The following is a 17209-nucleotide window of genomic DNA, read 5'->3' as shown; positions in this document are numbered from 1 at the left end:
AAGCACTTTAATGTTGGGCAAACAATAATCATGATATTGTATATTGGAAATGCATTCTTTGGAACGATGAAAAATAAAATGTTGTATGCACCTCAGGCATTACTCAATATTTAACCCTCGGGCGACTTACAATCCCTCGGGCCGGGGGCCCTCGGGCTCTGTCGCCCTCGGCATAAATATCGCCTTAATGCCCTTGATGCATAAATAACTATTAAAGCTTCTGACAATTCTGAATTTAATTTAGAGGCGTCAAAAATAGCAAGCTTAGGTTCTGCCATCGCGATCGTTTCCATACAAACAGAATCGTCATATGTTCTGAACGTCATTTTATATTGTGCATTTGAAAGAAGAATGACAGATGTCATTAAAATGCACAATCAACTGTTTCACATTTATCTACCCTTACGATTAAAATAATCAGTTTATCTATCCTTACGGTTAAAGAAACGGCTTACAAACCTATTAAAATGTAAATTTAACATATGCTATAAAATAAATTATTATAATTAACCAACTAAGCTCTATTGTGAATTGACATGTTACAAATTTATCGCTTCTCCTACTTCTTCTGGTTAATTAAATTGGTGCTTGTTGTATAATTACATTGATATGCCTCGGCTACTCGTCGGTTAATAAACCTCTTCTGGCCTCAAGATAGGGGATGGCGGGTAAATAGTAAGTCTATAAGTATTAAATAGATAAAATTCCAAAGAAAATTTATTGGTCATGTTTCTTTTAGGCGATCGATTTCGACTTTTTAAGTATTGTCATCTTCAGGCCGTAGCTAAAATATATACAATGTGGTCTTATAAAATGTATAAAAAATACCGTCGGGTTAATGTAGTTGAATATAAAAAATTGTGGTGGAGGTTTATGAAATTGCACATTATGTGTAACGAATAAACTGAAAGAATATTAAGTTAGGTAAAAAAATAAATCTATACTCCTTATTAGCGATCCTCGAGATCGTTTATAATTGTGTACTGCTGTCTGTCCGCCTGTCCGTCCGTCTGTCAGTGTTTAGAAACGTCCGATCGCTTTGAAAATTGGTACACAATATGTTCGTAAGGATAAAAGAAAGGTCGTTATTCTTTTTCAGTTGTGTAGACTAACGGGCCAAAAAGTTACAGCCGAAAAACTGCCCGAACCTCTAAAAAAGGGTATCTTTTATAATTCTTGTTAGAAACAACATATTAATGCCCGGTTTTCTGTGTCAGTAAATATTTCTTAAACCTCAAGTAATTATGCAGACGCAAAAAATATATTGCTCATGCGCATTCCAACTTCTGTATTTGCGCAATGCAATTTTTTTTATTTGTTAGGTTATTTAAATTAAATGTTCAAAAAATGTGTTTTTAGAATATAAAAACCAGGAAAACCAAGATATTTCGAAAACTATCAGAGATAGGTATAGAACGTTATTATCAAAAGTTGAACGTTTTTGGAAGAGCTAAAAGATATAAATATAATATGCAGGGTATTCCATTTAAAGAAGTGTGATTTTTTAATATCAAATTTTGTAACTTTGGACCTACAAAAAACACCCTGTAAGCTTTTTTTTAAATAGTTCTCATAGTAGATGTATTTATTTGAATTTTACATTAGGTACCTAGAATGAAAGATATAGAGCCTGGAATCAAAATTTAAGTAATAATTTTGACAATAAACTGACACTTGTAAATGCCAAATTTTTCTTACAAATCGAATTATCTTTAAAACTACTAGTTTTTCGGATAGTAACCATGTAATAAAAAAGTCGTACAATTACACGTAGAAATAAAAAATGCCTTCAAATACAGAGGGTTCCATTTAAAAAATGTTCCATTTTAGCGCCCTACTTTGTGAGCGCACCCTGTATAATTCCAAATATTTTTAAACTGTGGGGAATATTCAACCATATCATAATACAAAAGCGTTCTATCGAAAAATCTTTTCGTTAAGTTACTCCGCGCAATCGTTGACTCGCCCTGTACAATAACAGTAAAGCGAGGTTTCGCCTTTAGAATTTGGACGTAGTTGGACGCACACGGACCGACCAAAATCTAGGCGTGGCTTCTCGTTGATTCGATGTGGGACTCCCAGGTGCGTTGTGCACGGACCGTTCACAGAATAATCGAACTATGTTCTGTCGTCCGGGCGCTGCTACTGCTCTGTGGAGACGATATTTCGATTTCGGTACTGAATAGACGCATTTAACCATATAAATTTGGCCATAGTGACTCTTCTTTTCTTGGACGCATGCGGATAATGCAGGATTAGGCAGGGAGGTAAGGATGATTTAAAATTGGCGCCACGCAAGGTGGGGATAAAGAGTGCGGGTATCCGTTCGTCAGGAGCTGCCATTTTAGTGACAATGGAGACGTGGTGGTTCGTGTAAGAACACTTTTATTGAAACGAGCCGTTCTGTCATTCAAACACAGTGACGTGTTCGGAAACATTTCAACGTTGACCGTTATGATCGTGTTCGAAAGTTTGACATGATAGTGATATGGCGAATAACTTTCAACGAACAGATTCTTCGAGACTCGGAACTGCACGAGGCGGTCACCGAACGGTACGGCCCCCGGAAAACATCGAATATATGCAATGTATCCCGCATTTGTCCTGCTCCCGTTCGCGTTCCCGCATGTCCGCGTCGGTTTGAGTGGACCCTAAGATTCGGTACAGATGTCATTTCACTCAACTTCCCTTGGCATGACATTTTGATTTTCATAGATCACTGGAGTCGAAAATGTAAGCGTTATTATGTGCCATACATAATTGTTATGGATAAATAAATAACATAAGCGTTTCAAGTACCTACTTATATAAAAAAAGGCGCGTTTGTGTGCATTCGTTTAGATTACATTTAACAACCAGGTGACTAAGTGCCTTATTATAATAATTTCTGTTCCGTGAAGCATGAACCTCTTTTTGTATATATTTAGGCTACAGAGGTAGCAACCTTATTTAGCAAAATGAATGCTTGTATTATGGTCTTCGCTTGCTTGATCGGACTCAGTTTACCTGTATGCGATAAACCTACTCAACGGCAAAAGTAATTCCATTCATTTTTAGCAAGACCCTGATGATTTCTGGAAGGCGAAGGCGAAATGTACGCGGATTACAGGGGTGGATCAAACGTTTATGGAGAAGCTGTCAATGAAACAAGCGTTTAAGTGCCCGAAAGTGCACCAGTTCACTGAATGTGTTTTGAAAGAGATTGGTGGTTTGAGCGAAGACGGCACACTCGACTTTGACACATGTCAAGAGAATTGTGACGACTCGGGTAAGATAGAGTGTTCATTCATTGAGGGATGTGGAAAGAGAAGGGAAGATACAAACCAAAACACATACGTTAGCATCTATTGGTGTTTGAATCAGTGTTTCTATCTGTATGTTAAAAGAGCTGCAAGAAGCTAACAAATCAAAGAAACACCACAATGGGCGCACGAGGACACCTGCTTTTTTCGAACAGAATGTAACATATATAATTATTATCAATGCGAGTGGGCATTTTTGCATAAAACTTTGTAATAAGAAGTGCGCTGGAACTTTTTAATAAAAATGGTAAATCGCGAATCTTGGTTTACAGGCAAAGTCACGCGGTGGGACCCCCCCCTCGCCTCTCCACTTCCTACATGCGAAAATGAAAGTCTAATAAAAATGTTCCTCTAAGTGACTGCTTCAAGTAGATATTATCACTTTTAAATTTCTAAATCTGGCAACACTGTCCCAATTAGACGCAAGTTATTTGAAATTATACGACAGTTACAAATGGCGTTCACTCAACGGTGGTAGTCAGTGATTGGCTTCTCAGACTTACGTGAGCTGTGAGTGAGAGTATAAATAAATTATGATCAATCGATTGCCCCCTGAGGAAAATGGGAGGTCTGAAACGTCCATGTCAAGAACAAGATACGAAGCATCGCATACGATTTTCAGTAGGGAAATTTTAGGCCACTCTTTGGCTCACATTCGGAAACCAGACTTTTGATCCGGCTCATATTCAATAGCACTAATCCTTGAACTCGTAGAAATCCATTGACGAAAGTTTGAGCTTTTCGTTCTTCAGTTACACGAGGAACAGACGGACAAAGCCATCACATAAGGGGAATTTTTTTCTTTTGAAAAATTTCCCTAAAAATGCGGTGAGATACACTGCTCTTTCTACGATGGATGTGAAAGACGGAGGGATACTTCCATAAATACTTTTTTTCTTTGCTTATAGGAGCTATTTTGTTTTAGTGTTGCAAACACTTATAGGATTCTAGTTTCGAAGTTTGTTTTAACGACCAAGAAAAATATTTGTCAGTCCATCCGACCACGGATTTTAAGCCATACTTTCACCAAGATTGAAGTCCATAGATGCCAAAATGCACATTTGTGCAATAATTCTCTTGAGAAAACGACCAAACTCTTTTCCTGGATACCTAAGAGGTAACTCGTACGTTTTCTCGACTCCAATAGATACTGTGATCTCGGCCGTGACCTTGAAACCTGCGAGTGTCCGTAATGGAGCGTCGGAAATGAGTATTCACAAAGGGACAATAGTAGATATAGACGAGACGTTTCCAGTAGAAGAATCAAGGAAATTCATAGACGCATCCAGTGGTATCTATCTCATTCCAATTGGATCATCCACCACTGAAATCTCGAAAACACTGCGTACAATCGCCCTTTTCCCACTATTTACACTCATATTTATCGATTCCTCTATTATATAGAGGTATCTTGGCCTCATAAACGCAACAAGGAATGGTTTAAATATCTACTCCGCGGTATTACAAGCTTTTTGCTATCCAACGTTCGGTAACAACAAGACGTCTTTAACTCGCTCTTATTTTAATTACAATAATCCGCTTCATTTCCCTGATACTTAATATACACACGTACTGCAGTATAAGTATTAATTTAATGAATTAAAATTGCATTTCTAACTGCGCTTGCTACTTTACATTGTTAAGTCTCTTTTAGTTTCTTTACGGTTAAATAAACTACGAACTTGGGTTATGAATAAATAAAATAATTAATTTCCTTTCAATGCTTAAACAAACACATTGGCTTAAGCAAAGTTATGCTTAGTTTCTTATACTTTACCACCAACAATTGATCCATGTTTACGGGATATACAGGGTGTAGCACCTAAGACTCTTCGGATCATAATTTCTTTACCATAAAGATACAAAAATCTTAGAGTAAAATTGCACAGGCTGGCCAACTAAGAATGCCAGGTACTGTATCTGAGAACCTATCCATTGCAGAGGCTTGCGGTAAAAAAAGTTATTACTAAAAGGCCACGAGAAAAACCTGGAAAATATTTTTCAGTTTCTGAAATGGTCGCTAGGGGGCGTAACTGCAATCTGGAATCTAAGAAAGTGATGTTTCTGTTAATTCCGCTATATTAACCTAACAAAAAGATGCCAGGTCTTTGAAGTCGACAATAATCTGAACCTTTTTTGTTTGACCATTTTTGCTGTATCTCTAAAAATGAAGTGGGGGGGGGGGTATTCAAATGTTTCCGTAAAGAACACCTTCTGTATCTTTGAAACGGCTGAGCCGATTTAAACAAAATATTCTCCCGGTTTTTCTCGTGGCCGTTTTAGTAATAACTTTTTTTTACTGCAAGCCTCTACGATGGACAGGTTCCCAGATATAGTACCTCGCATTCTTATTTGGTCACCCTGTACACATTTACCGTCGCCATATTTCTAAAATAGGTTTGATCATCAGGGGCCTGCTGTATTCCAGTGGCGTATCAAACTTGCTTTTTTTTTAATGGAACACCTCATATTTTATTACTGATTTGGAACGTAATTGGAAAACACTTATTTTTCTATGTAACATGTTATACCATCATCATTGACGCTATGTGCCATTTGTTAACCATAAAAATAATTTATTAACACAAAATATACAAAAATTAACAATAATTAGTCTTTTCGAAAAATAAACTATCTTAATAATATGCTAAAGGCACATTGAAACAATAGCCGGAGTAAATGAGGACATAAAAATATATTCGTTCGTTCTAATTAATCTAATTGTAAGCCCTTCGGAATGGATCTTTGGTGTAGGCGCCTCGGTCCGTTTCCTCTTTAATAATCGCGAAAAAGCTATAGACAACCATCCACATGTATACGTAGACCACTAAAATATTAGTTAAACGTTTTGAGGTTCTGCAGCGTCCACAAACTTACCAAAAAATGCTAGTCCGAGTACGAGAACCACGCTTCCGGTCAGCGAATCTTTCTTCAGATAGAAATCCACGGCCGTATAGATGACGGATACCACAAGGCCGATGGCCAGCATGATACCCAGCAGGACCCACGGGATCATCAGGTACATGTTCCTCTGAAACACAACGAATGAGCGATCCCTTATGCCGATTTTGGAACTGCTCGCACCTTCATAGTACCAATAATAAGAAGGATTGAGATCAAGATGGTCATTGCAAAATTAACTGCCATAATGATTTGCACCGCCAGCTTTGGTAGCCAATCTAAAACGATTGTCCTTATCTCCACGGGAACAGTAAAAATGACCACTATCCCCAGAATTGCAAGAATCTACGATGTATACGTTAACAATCGCGGCCAAATTGGGAAGAGATACTTACAATTCCAGCAAAACCGGCAATGAGCGTTCCTGTCCTCAAGCTGCCGCAAAGACAAAACGACTTCAAGAGTGCCATCGTGACGAGAAATCTGTAACAAAGCCATTTCTATGTAATTGCAATATGAATGAAGTGACACACACACGCGGTTTATTTTCGTTCAAACTAGAGCAGGTTTATAAATATTTGTACTTGAACTAATTCGTTCCCTCAAGTTTGAGTGCTACATGCATTGCAACATTGACTTAGTCACCGCATGGAGAGCATTTTTTAGAGGAAGTGGATGCGCAAATGTTGGTCTTTGAAGTGCTTTCAGTAGTTTTCATATTTAGCTAAGTACATTTTAATATAGCACTTTATTTATACTAATTTTTGGCGCCATGTGGCTATTTGAGTATGTTGTTTACATTTATTACACTGTTTGCGCATTTCCAAAAATAAAAAAAAACGTCTTTGATCGTTGATCGTCTGTTCATTGGGCAAGTGTATCACTATCAGATATTTTTTTGCAATTTTATTCACAATTTTCCCGAAACTACACCTAGGAAGGAATTTTACAGGTGTTTCGTACAGCAAATTTTTCAGTTTTTTCTACATTTCAACCCAGTCTCCTGCACGCCCATTAAATGAATTGCATCTATGGGAAGTAAGTCAGATGCTCGATTCTCTCTCAGATGACTACTGCAATGGCAGTGGAAAAGGTAGCAATTATACTGTATATATATACACGGTGTCCATTTTTCGAGTGCCACTATGGGGATCTCACTTATCTTAAGAGATAGAAAGTTGCCAATTTTCGTGCTGAATAAGAATCTGAAAAGACATTTCAAATATCTTCAATAGTTTTGAAGATATCTCAAAAAAACAAAAATTTCTGATTTTCGTTTTTATTTTTTTTATGATAAACTAATCGTAGTAGACATTTCTAATTAACACATTATTCGGACACTTTTTAATGGAGATTTCAAATATGGCATCCTGTTTTTAATAACTCTCCAGATGAAGGAGAAACACGTGGCAACTTTAGTTTTTCTTATGGGCGCCATTTTGAATTTTCACATTTTGAGATAACTTCTTTTTTTCTCTTATATATCACACATGGTGGTTCAGTATCACATTTTTCCTAAAAATACAATTTTTAATTTTTTGAGAAGAGTGCTTTGGAAAAACAAAACGTTCTTTTGTTGTGAACAAAAGGTTGACTTATTTCATGTAGTGTCATTTAGGTTTATGCTAGATGTAATGCGAAATTGCCTTTTTCAAGTGCAGATCAAAGAGATATGATCCAAATTTACTACACTTCTCATCGAAATGCCCACATGACTGCTGCAACATACTTGCAGCGTTATCCAGAGGGGCAACAACCTAGTTTGAGGTATTTTTCCTTGCTGCATAAAAACTTGGGCGAATATGATTCTTTTAAAAGATGTAGACAGCAATATGGTGATATACCCAATTAATATGAGCAGGCAATTTTGCAAGCGGTTGAGATCAAATCAAATTTCTACTTCTCTGACAACGCTGCAACCAGACAGATGGATCAAACTGTCAAACTTTTGTTGACAACAAAAGAACGTTTTGTTTTTCCAAAGCACTCTTCTCAAAAAATGAAAAATTGTGTTTTTAGGAAAAATGTGATACTGAACCACTATGTGTGATATATCGTTGTAAAGAGAAAAAAAGACGTAATTCCAAAATGTCAAAATTCAATATGGCGCCCATAAGAAAAACTAAAGTTGCCACGTGTTTCTCCGTCATCTTGAACGTAATTAAAAACAGGATAAAAAAAAGTATTGAAAATATTTCAACTTTATTTTCAGATTCTTATTCAGCACGGAAATTTGCAACTTTGCCCCCATTTAACCAGCTTTCTATCTCTTAAGATAAGTGAGATCCCCATAGTGGCACTCGAAAAATGGACACCGTGTCTATATAACATTTCAGAGAAATATGACAATAATAATGGAAATAATTTCAATAAAATTAAATGCTATCGGTGTGGGCGTAATTGATTCGCGTTTATTCAAATTAATTCAGAGGGGTGTACATCAAGAAGTTTCCCCTTAGACTGTAACTCACGGAGCTCGCTTGAATATTTCCGTTTCGAGAAAAATACCCACAATCACGACCCGAAAGATGGAAGCTTTCCTGACAAATCTCGCACGTTTTTTGCTACTCAAAGAAAACTATCAATCTGATCCACACAGGGGATGTTACGAGTGGTTCGGAACCGAATTCTTTTTACTTTGTTCTATACTACGGACTCCATAGTTAACCTATCAGAAAACAAATTTTGTTTCGTAACCCAGACATGAATGCCTACAAAAAATTCCCCGAATAACCCCTACCTATTCTTACTTAATTAATTGACGCTTTTTCAAAATGGCCCCTGGTAATTAACAGAACCATTTTTTCTCAAGAGCAAATTAATTCGCGGTATCCCCTGAATGATACGAGCTTTAGACTTTCCTCTGACCTAAGCACTCCCCTGAATGATACGAGCTTTAGACTTTCCTCTGACCTAAGCACTCAATTTTTTGCTAAATTGCAATCGCAGCAATGCAATTTTGTCAGTTTCCCAATTCCTGAGGTAAGATTATCTCTTTTTATCTTCTACTCACGGGAACCTAAGACTTTCGAAAGCCATTAACAACAACACTATATAATTTAAATACGCAGAGCCAAAAATATGACCATTCATTTTAAAATGAAAACTACGAACTTCCTCGCAAATCTAAATTTACTAAAATGAGGAAGGACGAATCTTGCCACTTGCCTTTTAAATGGGGTTTATATTATTAAGCGGCAGAGCAAAGAAAATTAGAAAATTTGGTAGGGATGCGTCCGTAAAATAAAAAGGCGGATTTCGTAAAGTCACCAAGTGGGAAGCCACGTTACATTATTACAGTTGTGGGAAAACGCAAATCGCTGTTTGAAAGAATACAGCGAAGATCTTCGATAGTGAATCCAGGGAATTGGAATACGTATTTTTAGCGCATTTTTAAAGATTTAAAAAATGTGCTTTTTGTTTGCGTTTTGTCCGTCCGGACCCACTTCTGTCGTGTTGAACAATTTTTGGGGTCATAGTCTTAGAGTCCTGGATTGTTTCGCTCTCTTAAGAGGGGCGCATCATGAATTATTTCCTGAGATGCTGCTTTTGAAAGTGCATAACTCTTACATGCGACAACCCATAATTGGTAATTTTATCTTTTATGATATTCTAATTAAAGGTTCCACAAAAGGAACTGTTTTTTGTCAACTACCGCCTTTCTTTCTGACCTTTTATCAAAAGCGGAGGTGGGGGGTGGAACTAGTTTTATCCTTCATGGTACTCTAATGAAAGGTCTCAACGGAAGAAATTAATTTATACCAACCAACCGTCTTGACAGGTAGTAGTTCAACTTTTATACTCCTGTAAACCAATCGCCATACCTACTTTAAATTCTGCCGATGGCGATCATTCCACAAGGAACTCCTCAATCTATTTTTACTTGACCCAATTGATTAATGGACGTTAAAAGTTCGATGCCAATAAACGTAAAATAATCGTTACTCGAATAGTAGGAGATTAAATGAAAAATTAGGCTTGCGAAATGATTCAATTGAGGATGCACGTTGTTAGTCCTAATTGTAGGTTGTCGTAATAGACATTGGCAACATCTTGCGATGAAAATCATTTGCAAATTGTAGCATTTGCAGAAGTGGTACGTACGCACGATGTGCTCATAACGTCCCAACATTCAAATGTGGGCAGAAGAACGTAAAAATTTAATTAAGTTTAGTTTTTTACCCTTTTTTATAAAAGGTTTAAAGACGTTAACCCAAATTCGTCATTAAACAAAATAGTTGTGGTTTATCGCTCAGTTACGTAAGGTGTCTTTATTGATTGCCACCCGCCCACCATCAGATGGGAAATTGCTTGTACATTACTCAGGACGTTTAATTATCGTGATATTTTCTCAGTTCAACGCGTATTACAAATACCCCTTCAACACAATGCACAGCCATTCCCGCCTTGACCTTTTGGCGAAAAACGATCGTTAAATAGTGCTAATGTCAAGGTGGACAGCCATCAGCAGTTATGACCTAGACATCATTTATTACTTTAGGTACTCGCGTCCATTTTTAGTAACCTACGCAAGGCAAGCCGCTTCCGTTCTTCGATCTTTTTTTGCATTCGTGAGATTTTAGGTCAAAGTAAAATTAATGAATGAGCGCCTTTATTTCCTTTAATAATTTCTTTCGGGAGTGGCTGTAAGGGGTAATTATACGCAAACATGCTTCTATCTGTACGTTTCAAGCAAAGTAAAAGGATTGAATTTATAAATTCAATGTTAAAAACATTTCAATTGTAAGCCTTACGATTAAAATGCGTCAAGTAACTGTCTAGGGGTGCGTTTGGAACAACTAGAATTTGAATAGAAAGGGGGCTGGGTGACTAATGATCGCCGAATTACGTGCTTTTATACCTTTCGCTTCAGCAGGTTGGTATTTTTGGATAAAATACATTCTTCATCTTGTGGACACTGTTTCGCAATCGAGGATTGCTATAGGTACATGTAAATGCAAATTTTCTAAAAAAAAACTACCTACGTAGGTATTATAAGTTTAGAACGAACATGAAATTTATTTCTAGATCTAGAGGATTGTTATGTATAGGGTTGTTTATACGTGATTTATGTATAATCATTGTTTAAATACTTTAAACAATGGTATAATCTATCAAATAAATAAGAATATTGCACCACAATTTACTGAAATTCTTAAATCACCAGATCGCACTCATGTATTCTTTACACAAGGAATCACTTACATGCTTTCAAAAGACAACAATACCCAAGATCGATCAAAATACAGACCAATTACATAGCTTTCTACAATATACAAAATCCTAACTACATGCATTACAAACAAAATATACCAACACTGTACTGACAACAACATTTTATACGAAGAACAAAAAGGGTGTACCAAGTATTCCACAGGCTGTAAAGAGCAACTCATTATAGACTCTGTAATACTTGAACAATGCAGACATAACAAACGAAACATACACACTGCATACGTTTATTACAAAAAAGCATTCGACTCAGTGCCACACTCTTGGTTACAACAAGTACTCTCAATATGCAAAGTTAGCAACAATATTACACAATTCCTCAGTTACATAATGTCATGTTGGAACACTACGTTAACACTTACACTAAACGATACTAAACTTATTACTGACCCAATACAAATTAAAAGAGGAATTTTTCAAGGCGCTTTGCTTTTGTCTTTCTCTTAATCCAATTTCATATTTGTTAAACACTACTAACTGTGGTTAAAACATTAAACATAATTTAATAATTTCCATGGACAAGAATGAAACTTGTAAGTATCTTGGTTTTAAGCAAAACACGCACATTAAACATACATGTATAAAACAAACACACAATACCTACAGAGAATACACAGTTACATAGTAGAAATACCATAATCAAATCTATTAACACTTATGGCACACCAGTACTTACATAGTCTTTTGGGATTACACATGGGGACAAATACAGATTTAGAAAAAATACAGAGAAACACTCGTACACTATTAACAAATCACCATATCCATCACCCTTCCTCCTCTACTATACCACTTTACCTTCCTCGTTCGGAATTCCCATGTATTTTACAATGTAAGCATCTCCAATTTTTCTTGAAGACAAAGTTTTTAGGATTAGCTCCGTTAAAATACCCGCAACTTGTTCTTCACGTGCAACGTGTACAATGTTCATTTTTGAACTCGTTCTCGTACATCAATACGTTTCGATCTCTTGTGAAAACTTAGGTTTCGAGCGAGGTTTATTGCCCGCATGAAGCGTTGGTACCGTTGCATGTGGGTGCAATTTCGCTAAAAAGACGGTTTGGCCTTATAATTTGTTTAGCTGTTTCGTTGGGCGCGACATATTCCGCATCTGTTGTAAATGAAAACAAGTAAAAAGGTTTTCGTCCTAAGGCGAATAACTTCAGCGCATTTTCCATAAACTTATCAGTTCTTCCCAAAAGGCCATAGCTATGTGTACTATGTTTTTCGTTACTAGAGGCATATATGGTTAAAATTTCACAAAAATATCTCCACAAATAAAAAAGTTGGCGTTGCGTTCACGCATAAGCACAATTAATTTATGCTATAGGTAAAATTTCAAAAAGATATCTCGATAAATAAGACAGTTGATATTGCGCATTAATCTGATGTTTACAATATGCGATACGTTTGCTTTTACTAAAAGCATTTTTGGTTAAAATTTTAAAGCAATATCTCCATAATTATGAAAGTTGGCAATGCGCAGTCTGTGCAGCGTGAATTAATTTGAATTTATATTAATTTGAATCTACCTGAAATTGAATTAACGTGAATTAATTTGAATTTGAATATTTGGTGTACACCAAACGTGGTACTTCTTTCCCCTTAGGTTACAGTTAAATGTACTAACACTTTGAAACGAACGGTTGGATAGACCGAATACCGTCGCGTAAATTTCTCACGTATTTAGTCGAGGACAAATCAATTAAACGTCCAGTGTATTATCTTATGCTGCAACTTCCGGCGTAAGTCGCGAACGCAACAAAAGAATAGATCTATGCACTTACAATTGATAATATTAAAAAAAATTGTTTTAAACGCCCGCAGTTGAAACAAGTTAAAAAAGTAATCGTAAACGATTTACAAAAAGCACTGTTCTAACCAAATTCGTATCCAATCTTATAACCAATAAAATCCGTCCACAAATCAGAAAGTTATCACTGCGCATGCACAACCTATTCTTTGAAATGCAATTTCAACTTGAATTTTATATGAATCATCTTAGCGTATAGAATTTAGAAGCACAGAAATATACAACTGAGTACCGAACGATCATCGAGATCTTCACGCATCAATTTACAACACACCTCCTTAAGGGGTTGATTCTATCCTCTCAAATCAACATAGTTTTTAAAACAAACTTTTTAATTTGGTATTAGATTTACCTTTAATTGCGGTACGTATATACAAAATTTCATTTAAATATCATAACAAATAAAAAAGTCCGGATTGCGTATGCGCAAAAGAAATTTTTTGATTCGTTTGAGGTGCTTATATACAAAATTTCATTTAAAGTATCTTAACAAAGGATTGCGCATGCGCAAATTTTTTTAATTCGTCTGCATGGTTGCTTGCGGTTTAAGGAATATGTACTAACACAGAAAACCAGGACATTCATGTGTTCTTTGGAACAAAAATGATACAAGAACCCCATTTTTTGGAGGTTTGCTCAGCTTTTGCGCTGTAACTTTGTTGCCCCTTAGTCTACGTAGCTGAAAAACAATAGCGACCTTTCTTATATCCTTGAGAAGATACGTAGCAATTTTCAAAGCGATCCGACGTTTCTGTCAGACAGACAGACGGACGGGAAGACAGACGAACAGTCAGACAACAGACACACAGATAACAGACAGACAATACAAAATTATATCTCGGGGATCGTTAATAAACGGCCAAAGTGTAAAATGATGGTACATGAAAAAATTGACTTTTTACTATAACTTTTGTAGTAAAAATGCAGAAAAAATTCCTTCCTTAGTGCAAGCCTCGACACCTAGGTGGTCAATTTAGGCAGGTTTATACAAGTGAGGTAGAAAAAATTAGTAACAAAGTGATCTCTGCGGAAATGAGTACTCAATAGGGTCCTTACTAACCCCTCAAAAATTGCACTTTGTTGCATTGGTGGTACTTGGAAAAAAATGGCCCCCATCTTGATTTTTTTCGGATTTATTAATTATTTCGTAAAGTATACATTATATCAAAAAAACTCAAGAGACTTTTTTTATGGAGAATCAAAAGTTACCTATGATAAAAAAAGGTTTAAGTCTATTGATCAAAAAACAAAAAAGTTATTGAAATTTATATGATTTGGGTATCACACCTGTGTCGAGACTTAGATGTATTTCAAGAACTTAATGCAGATATAGCAGTTTTAATTAAATCAGGACTTAAAATTATTTTAAATCTGTACCGGTGTCCAAAGAAGATTCATGATATTAACCAGTTAGGTACGTCACACACTATACAGGGTGGTGACTTGCGTAACGCATCATAGGGATTTCAATGTAAAATTCATAACATGCGATTATTGGCTCCCCAAATTTTTTATGACAGGTAACTTTGGATTCTCCATAAAAAAAGTTTCTTGAGTTTTTTTGATATAATGTATACTTTACGAAATATTTAATAAATTCGAAAAAAATCAAGATGGCGGCCATTTTTTTCCAAGTTCCACCAATGCGACAAAGTGCGATTTTTGAGGGGTTAATAAGGACCCTGTTGAGTACTCATTTCCGCAGAGATCACTTTGTTACTAATTTTTTCTACCTTAACCACCTATTTTGACTAGCCTAACCATAACGAACCAAATAGCGAAAAAAGTAGAACGATAGCTCTTAAGAGAAAGATGTAGTAGCGACCGGACGGACGGACGGACAAAGTGATCACAATAGCGCATTTTTTTTTGTTTTTATGGGAATGCGCTAAAAATAGTAATAAAAATTATGGTGGATGAATGTATTGAAAGTTTTCTCTTCGCCATTTAAAACCTGGTTAACAATGAAAATCTTGCTTGATTTCATTCTATAAACACAAAGGGATAACGATTGAAAACATTTGTCCTGAAGACAGCGATTCAACGAATAATCTATCCAAGAAGTTTGCCGACGAAAGTTTCAGTCTAACTCGATTGTTTAATTTTTCCGGATCAATTGCAGTCGTTTCCAGCTTATTACATGTCCTACCTCCCGGGGATCACCTTGTTTTTTCAAACGCCTTGAAATCTTGTAGGAATCTTTGGAATTTAATAAATCTTAGAAGCATTTCCTTCGTTTCGCATTTCTTTTCGTAAATTTTCAGTGAATATATGACAGAGTGGAAATTTTGTAATGGGCCAGGTTGGCCGATTCGTCTAAAATTTCAACCACTCAAACATTCTTACGAGGCAATATCCTCTGGAGTTTTTTTTAAACTTTAGGTGTCAACCTTGCGGACAAAGACTGAGTTGCGGAACCGATTTAGACAAATATGAATGTGAAAAATGTGCTATCAATAGAACTATAGATATATATTATGCAGAGTGAGTGTTAAAGAATTCATTAATGGAAATTTGTGCTTGATCCATTGTATTGTACTAAGGTGTGTCTTACTTTTAGCCCGATATTCTCTGTTAAGGATCGTTTTTTCCAGCTCATTTAACAGGCACGATCAGCAGTAGCCAATTTGGTAACCGCAAAATTACGTGGTTGCCAAAAAAGTTTACATTTAACAAAAGGGCAAAAACGACGCCTATCGGAATCCGACTGTGACTGATGCGGCGCTGATGCTAGGTATATTTCGTTACAACTGAAATTAAGTCCAAAAACAAGACAAAGAACCTGTTTAGTAGTTCCAAATGGAAATGAACTTATTATACAAACATTTTGGTCGTTTTACGTAGTTCGTACTGAATATACCTACATTTTTTAAGTAGGCACCATTGAATTCGTACGATTCTCATTTCGCAATGTTAGTAGCCACGAGGGAAATTGCGATTTCTAAATTCAAAACTAAATTTCTAGGTTCTAAATGAGCCCCGCCTAATTTCATTTGCACATAAGCACACATACGGTACTAAAATAACAATGTTTGCTGCATTTGAATACGTGTTGTACGCGTAAATACTATGATAATGAATGGGCAATTACATCACGCGTGTCACTTTGTTACGTGATGCGCTAACCAATACCATTTAATTAAAGTAACTGATTTTAGTGTGGGTGAAAGGTTACCTTAAAGTTAGATCAGCGGACACGCTTCTAAAAATAAATATTTAAAAAGCGTAACCAATCGAGGTGAACTTACCTTAAAAACTAATAAAGCGCGCACAACTCCTTACACCACCTTCTAATTGGAGACACTAAATTTTTCTTCCTCATAAAACTTTTCGCGCTAAATCCGCAACCGCGTCTTTTTATTATTAAAACGCGAAGTTTGCAAATAAACCTTTAACGCCAAGTTTTGAGACGGGGCGCGCGCGCGCGGGATCGTATTTTCAAGAGCGACCTCGAAGCGCGGATTTTATAGAATTTCGACGTCAGGAAAACGCGGTCGGTTCAAGTCGACGATGAACGGCAATTGTTTAATAACAATTTCGGACAATGATTGTAAACTAAAGGACACTACTTGGTCGGCGTTAGAGTAGTTCTTCATCCGCAAATACTGGTTTCTCGTTGTCCCAACCTTAAATGGACTTTCACGTCTTTCGTTAGATGACGAGTCATCGGATGACTCCATGTAAAACTATGCTTTAGTTAAGTAGGTATTGAAAGAGTAAGAAGGAATTTAGTTTTCAGATAAATCCATTTTAATTAGGTAGTCGTCAATTAAATTTACATGTAGAGAATGTTCTTAGAATCGTAAATTCTACCGTTTCATTTGAAGAAAGTGGTTTCCTTACCTTTTGGCATTGATTGTATATTCAGTATAATTACCTATAATCAATCTTTTGGGTAGATTTAGGAACGTGCCATTCTTTCAGGTTTCGACAATTCCCGTCGCCTATTTTTCTAGGAGCA

At 36.2% G+C, this 17209-nt stretch overlaps 1 protein-coding gene and 1 long non-coding RNA gene across 3 annotated transcripts; one reads left to right on the top strand and one right to left on the bottom strand.

Moving 5' to 3' along the window:
* Nucleotides 1-2953: 2953 nt before the first annotated feature.
* On the top strand, nucleotides 2954-3561 carry LOC116179851. Its single transcript, XR_004147058.1, has 2 exons — nucleotides 2954-3008; nucleotides 3058-3561. It is a non-coding gene; the product is annotated as an uncharacterized LOC116179851 (long non-coding RNA).
* A 2295-nt stretch (nucleotides 3562-5856) lies between these two features.
* Nucleotides 5857-16761, bottom strand: LOC116179193. Of its 2 annotated transcripts, XM_031498909.1 has the most exons (6): nucleotides 16497-16761; nucleotides 16424-16450; nucleotides 6599-6686; nucleotides 6387-6548; nucleotides 6180-6333; nucleotides 5857-6129 (listed from the first exon to the last, which is right to left on the bottom strand). In XM_031498909.1, the coding sequence occupies exons 3-6, from the start codon at nucleotides 6671-6673 to the stop codon at nucleotides 6020-6022; spliced, it is 501 nt and encodes a 166-aa protein (XP_031354769.1). In that variant the 5' UTR covers nucleotides 6674-6686; nucleotides 16424-16450; nucleotides 16497-16761; the 3' UTR covers nucleotides 5857-6019. The 2 variants fall into 2 exon arrangements, with proteins under 2 accessions (XP_031354769.1, XP_031354768.1); XM_031498908.1 differs by lacking the exon at nucleotides 16424-16450 and having other exon boundaries at nucleotides 16497-16755.
* Between the last annotated feature and the right edge of the window lie 448 nt (nucleotides 16762-17209).

This window comes from Photinus pyralis, unplaced genomic scaffold, assembly GCF_008802855.1.
Source record: "Photinus pyralis isolate 1611_PpyrPB1 unplaced genomic scaffold, Ppyr1.3 Ppyr1.4_LG8, whole genome shotgun sequence".
Taxonomy (NCBI): domain Eukaryota; kingdom Metazoa; phylum Arthropoda; class Insecta; order Coleoptera; family Lampyridae; genus Photinus; species Photinus pyralis.
This window is presented reverse-complemented; position numbering and strand designations above follow the sequence as displayed.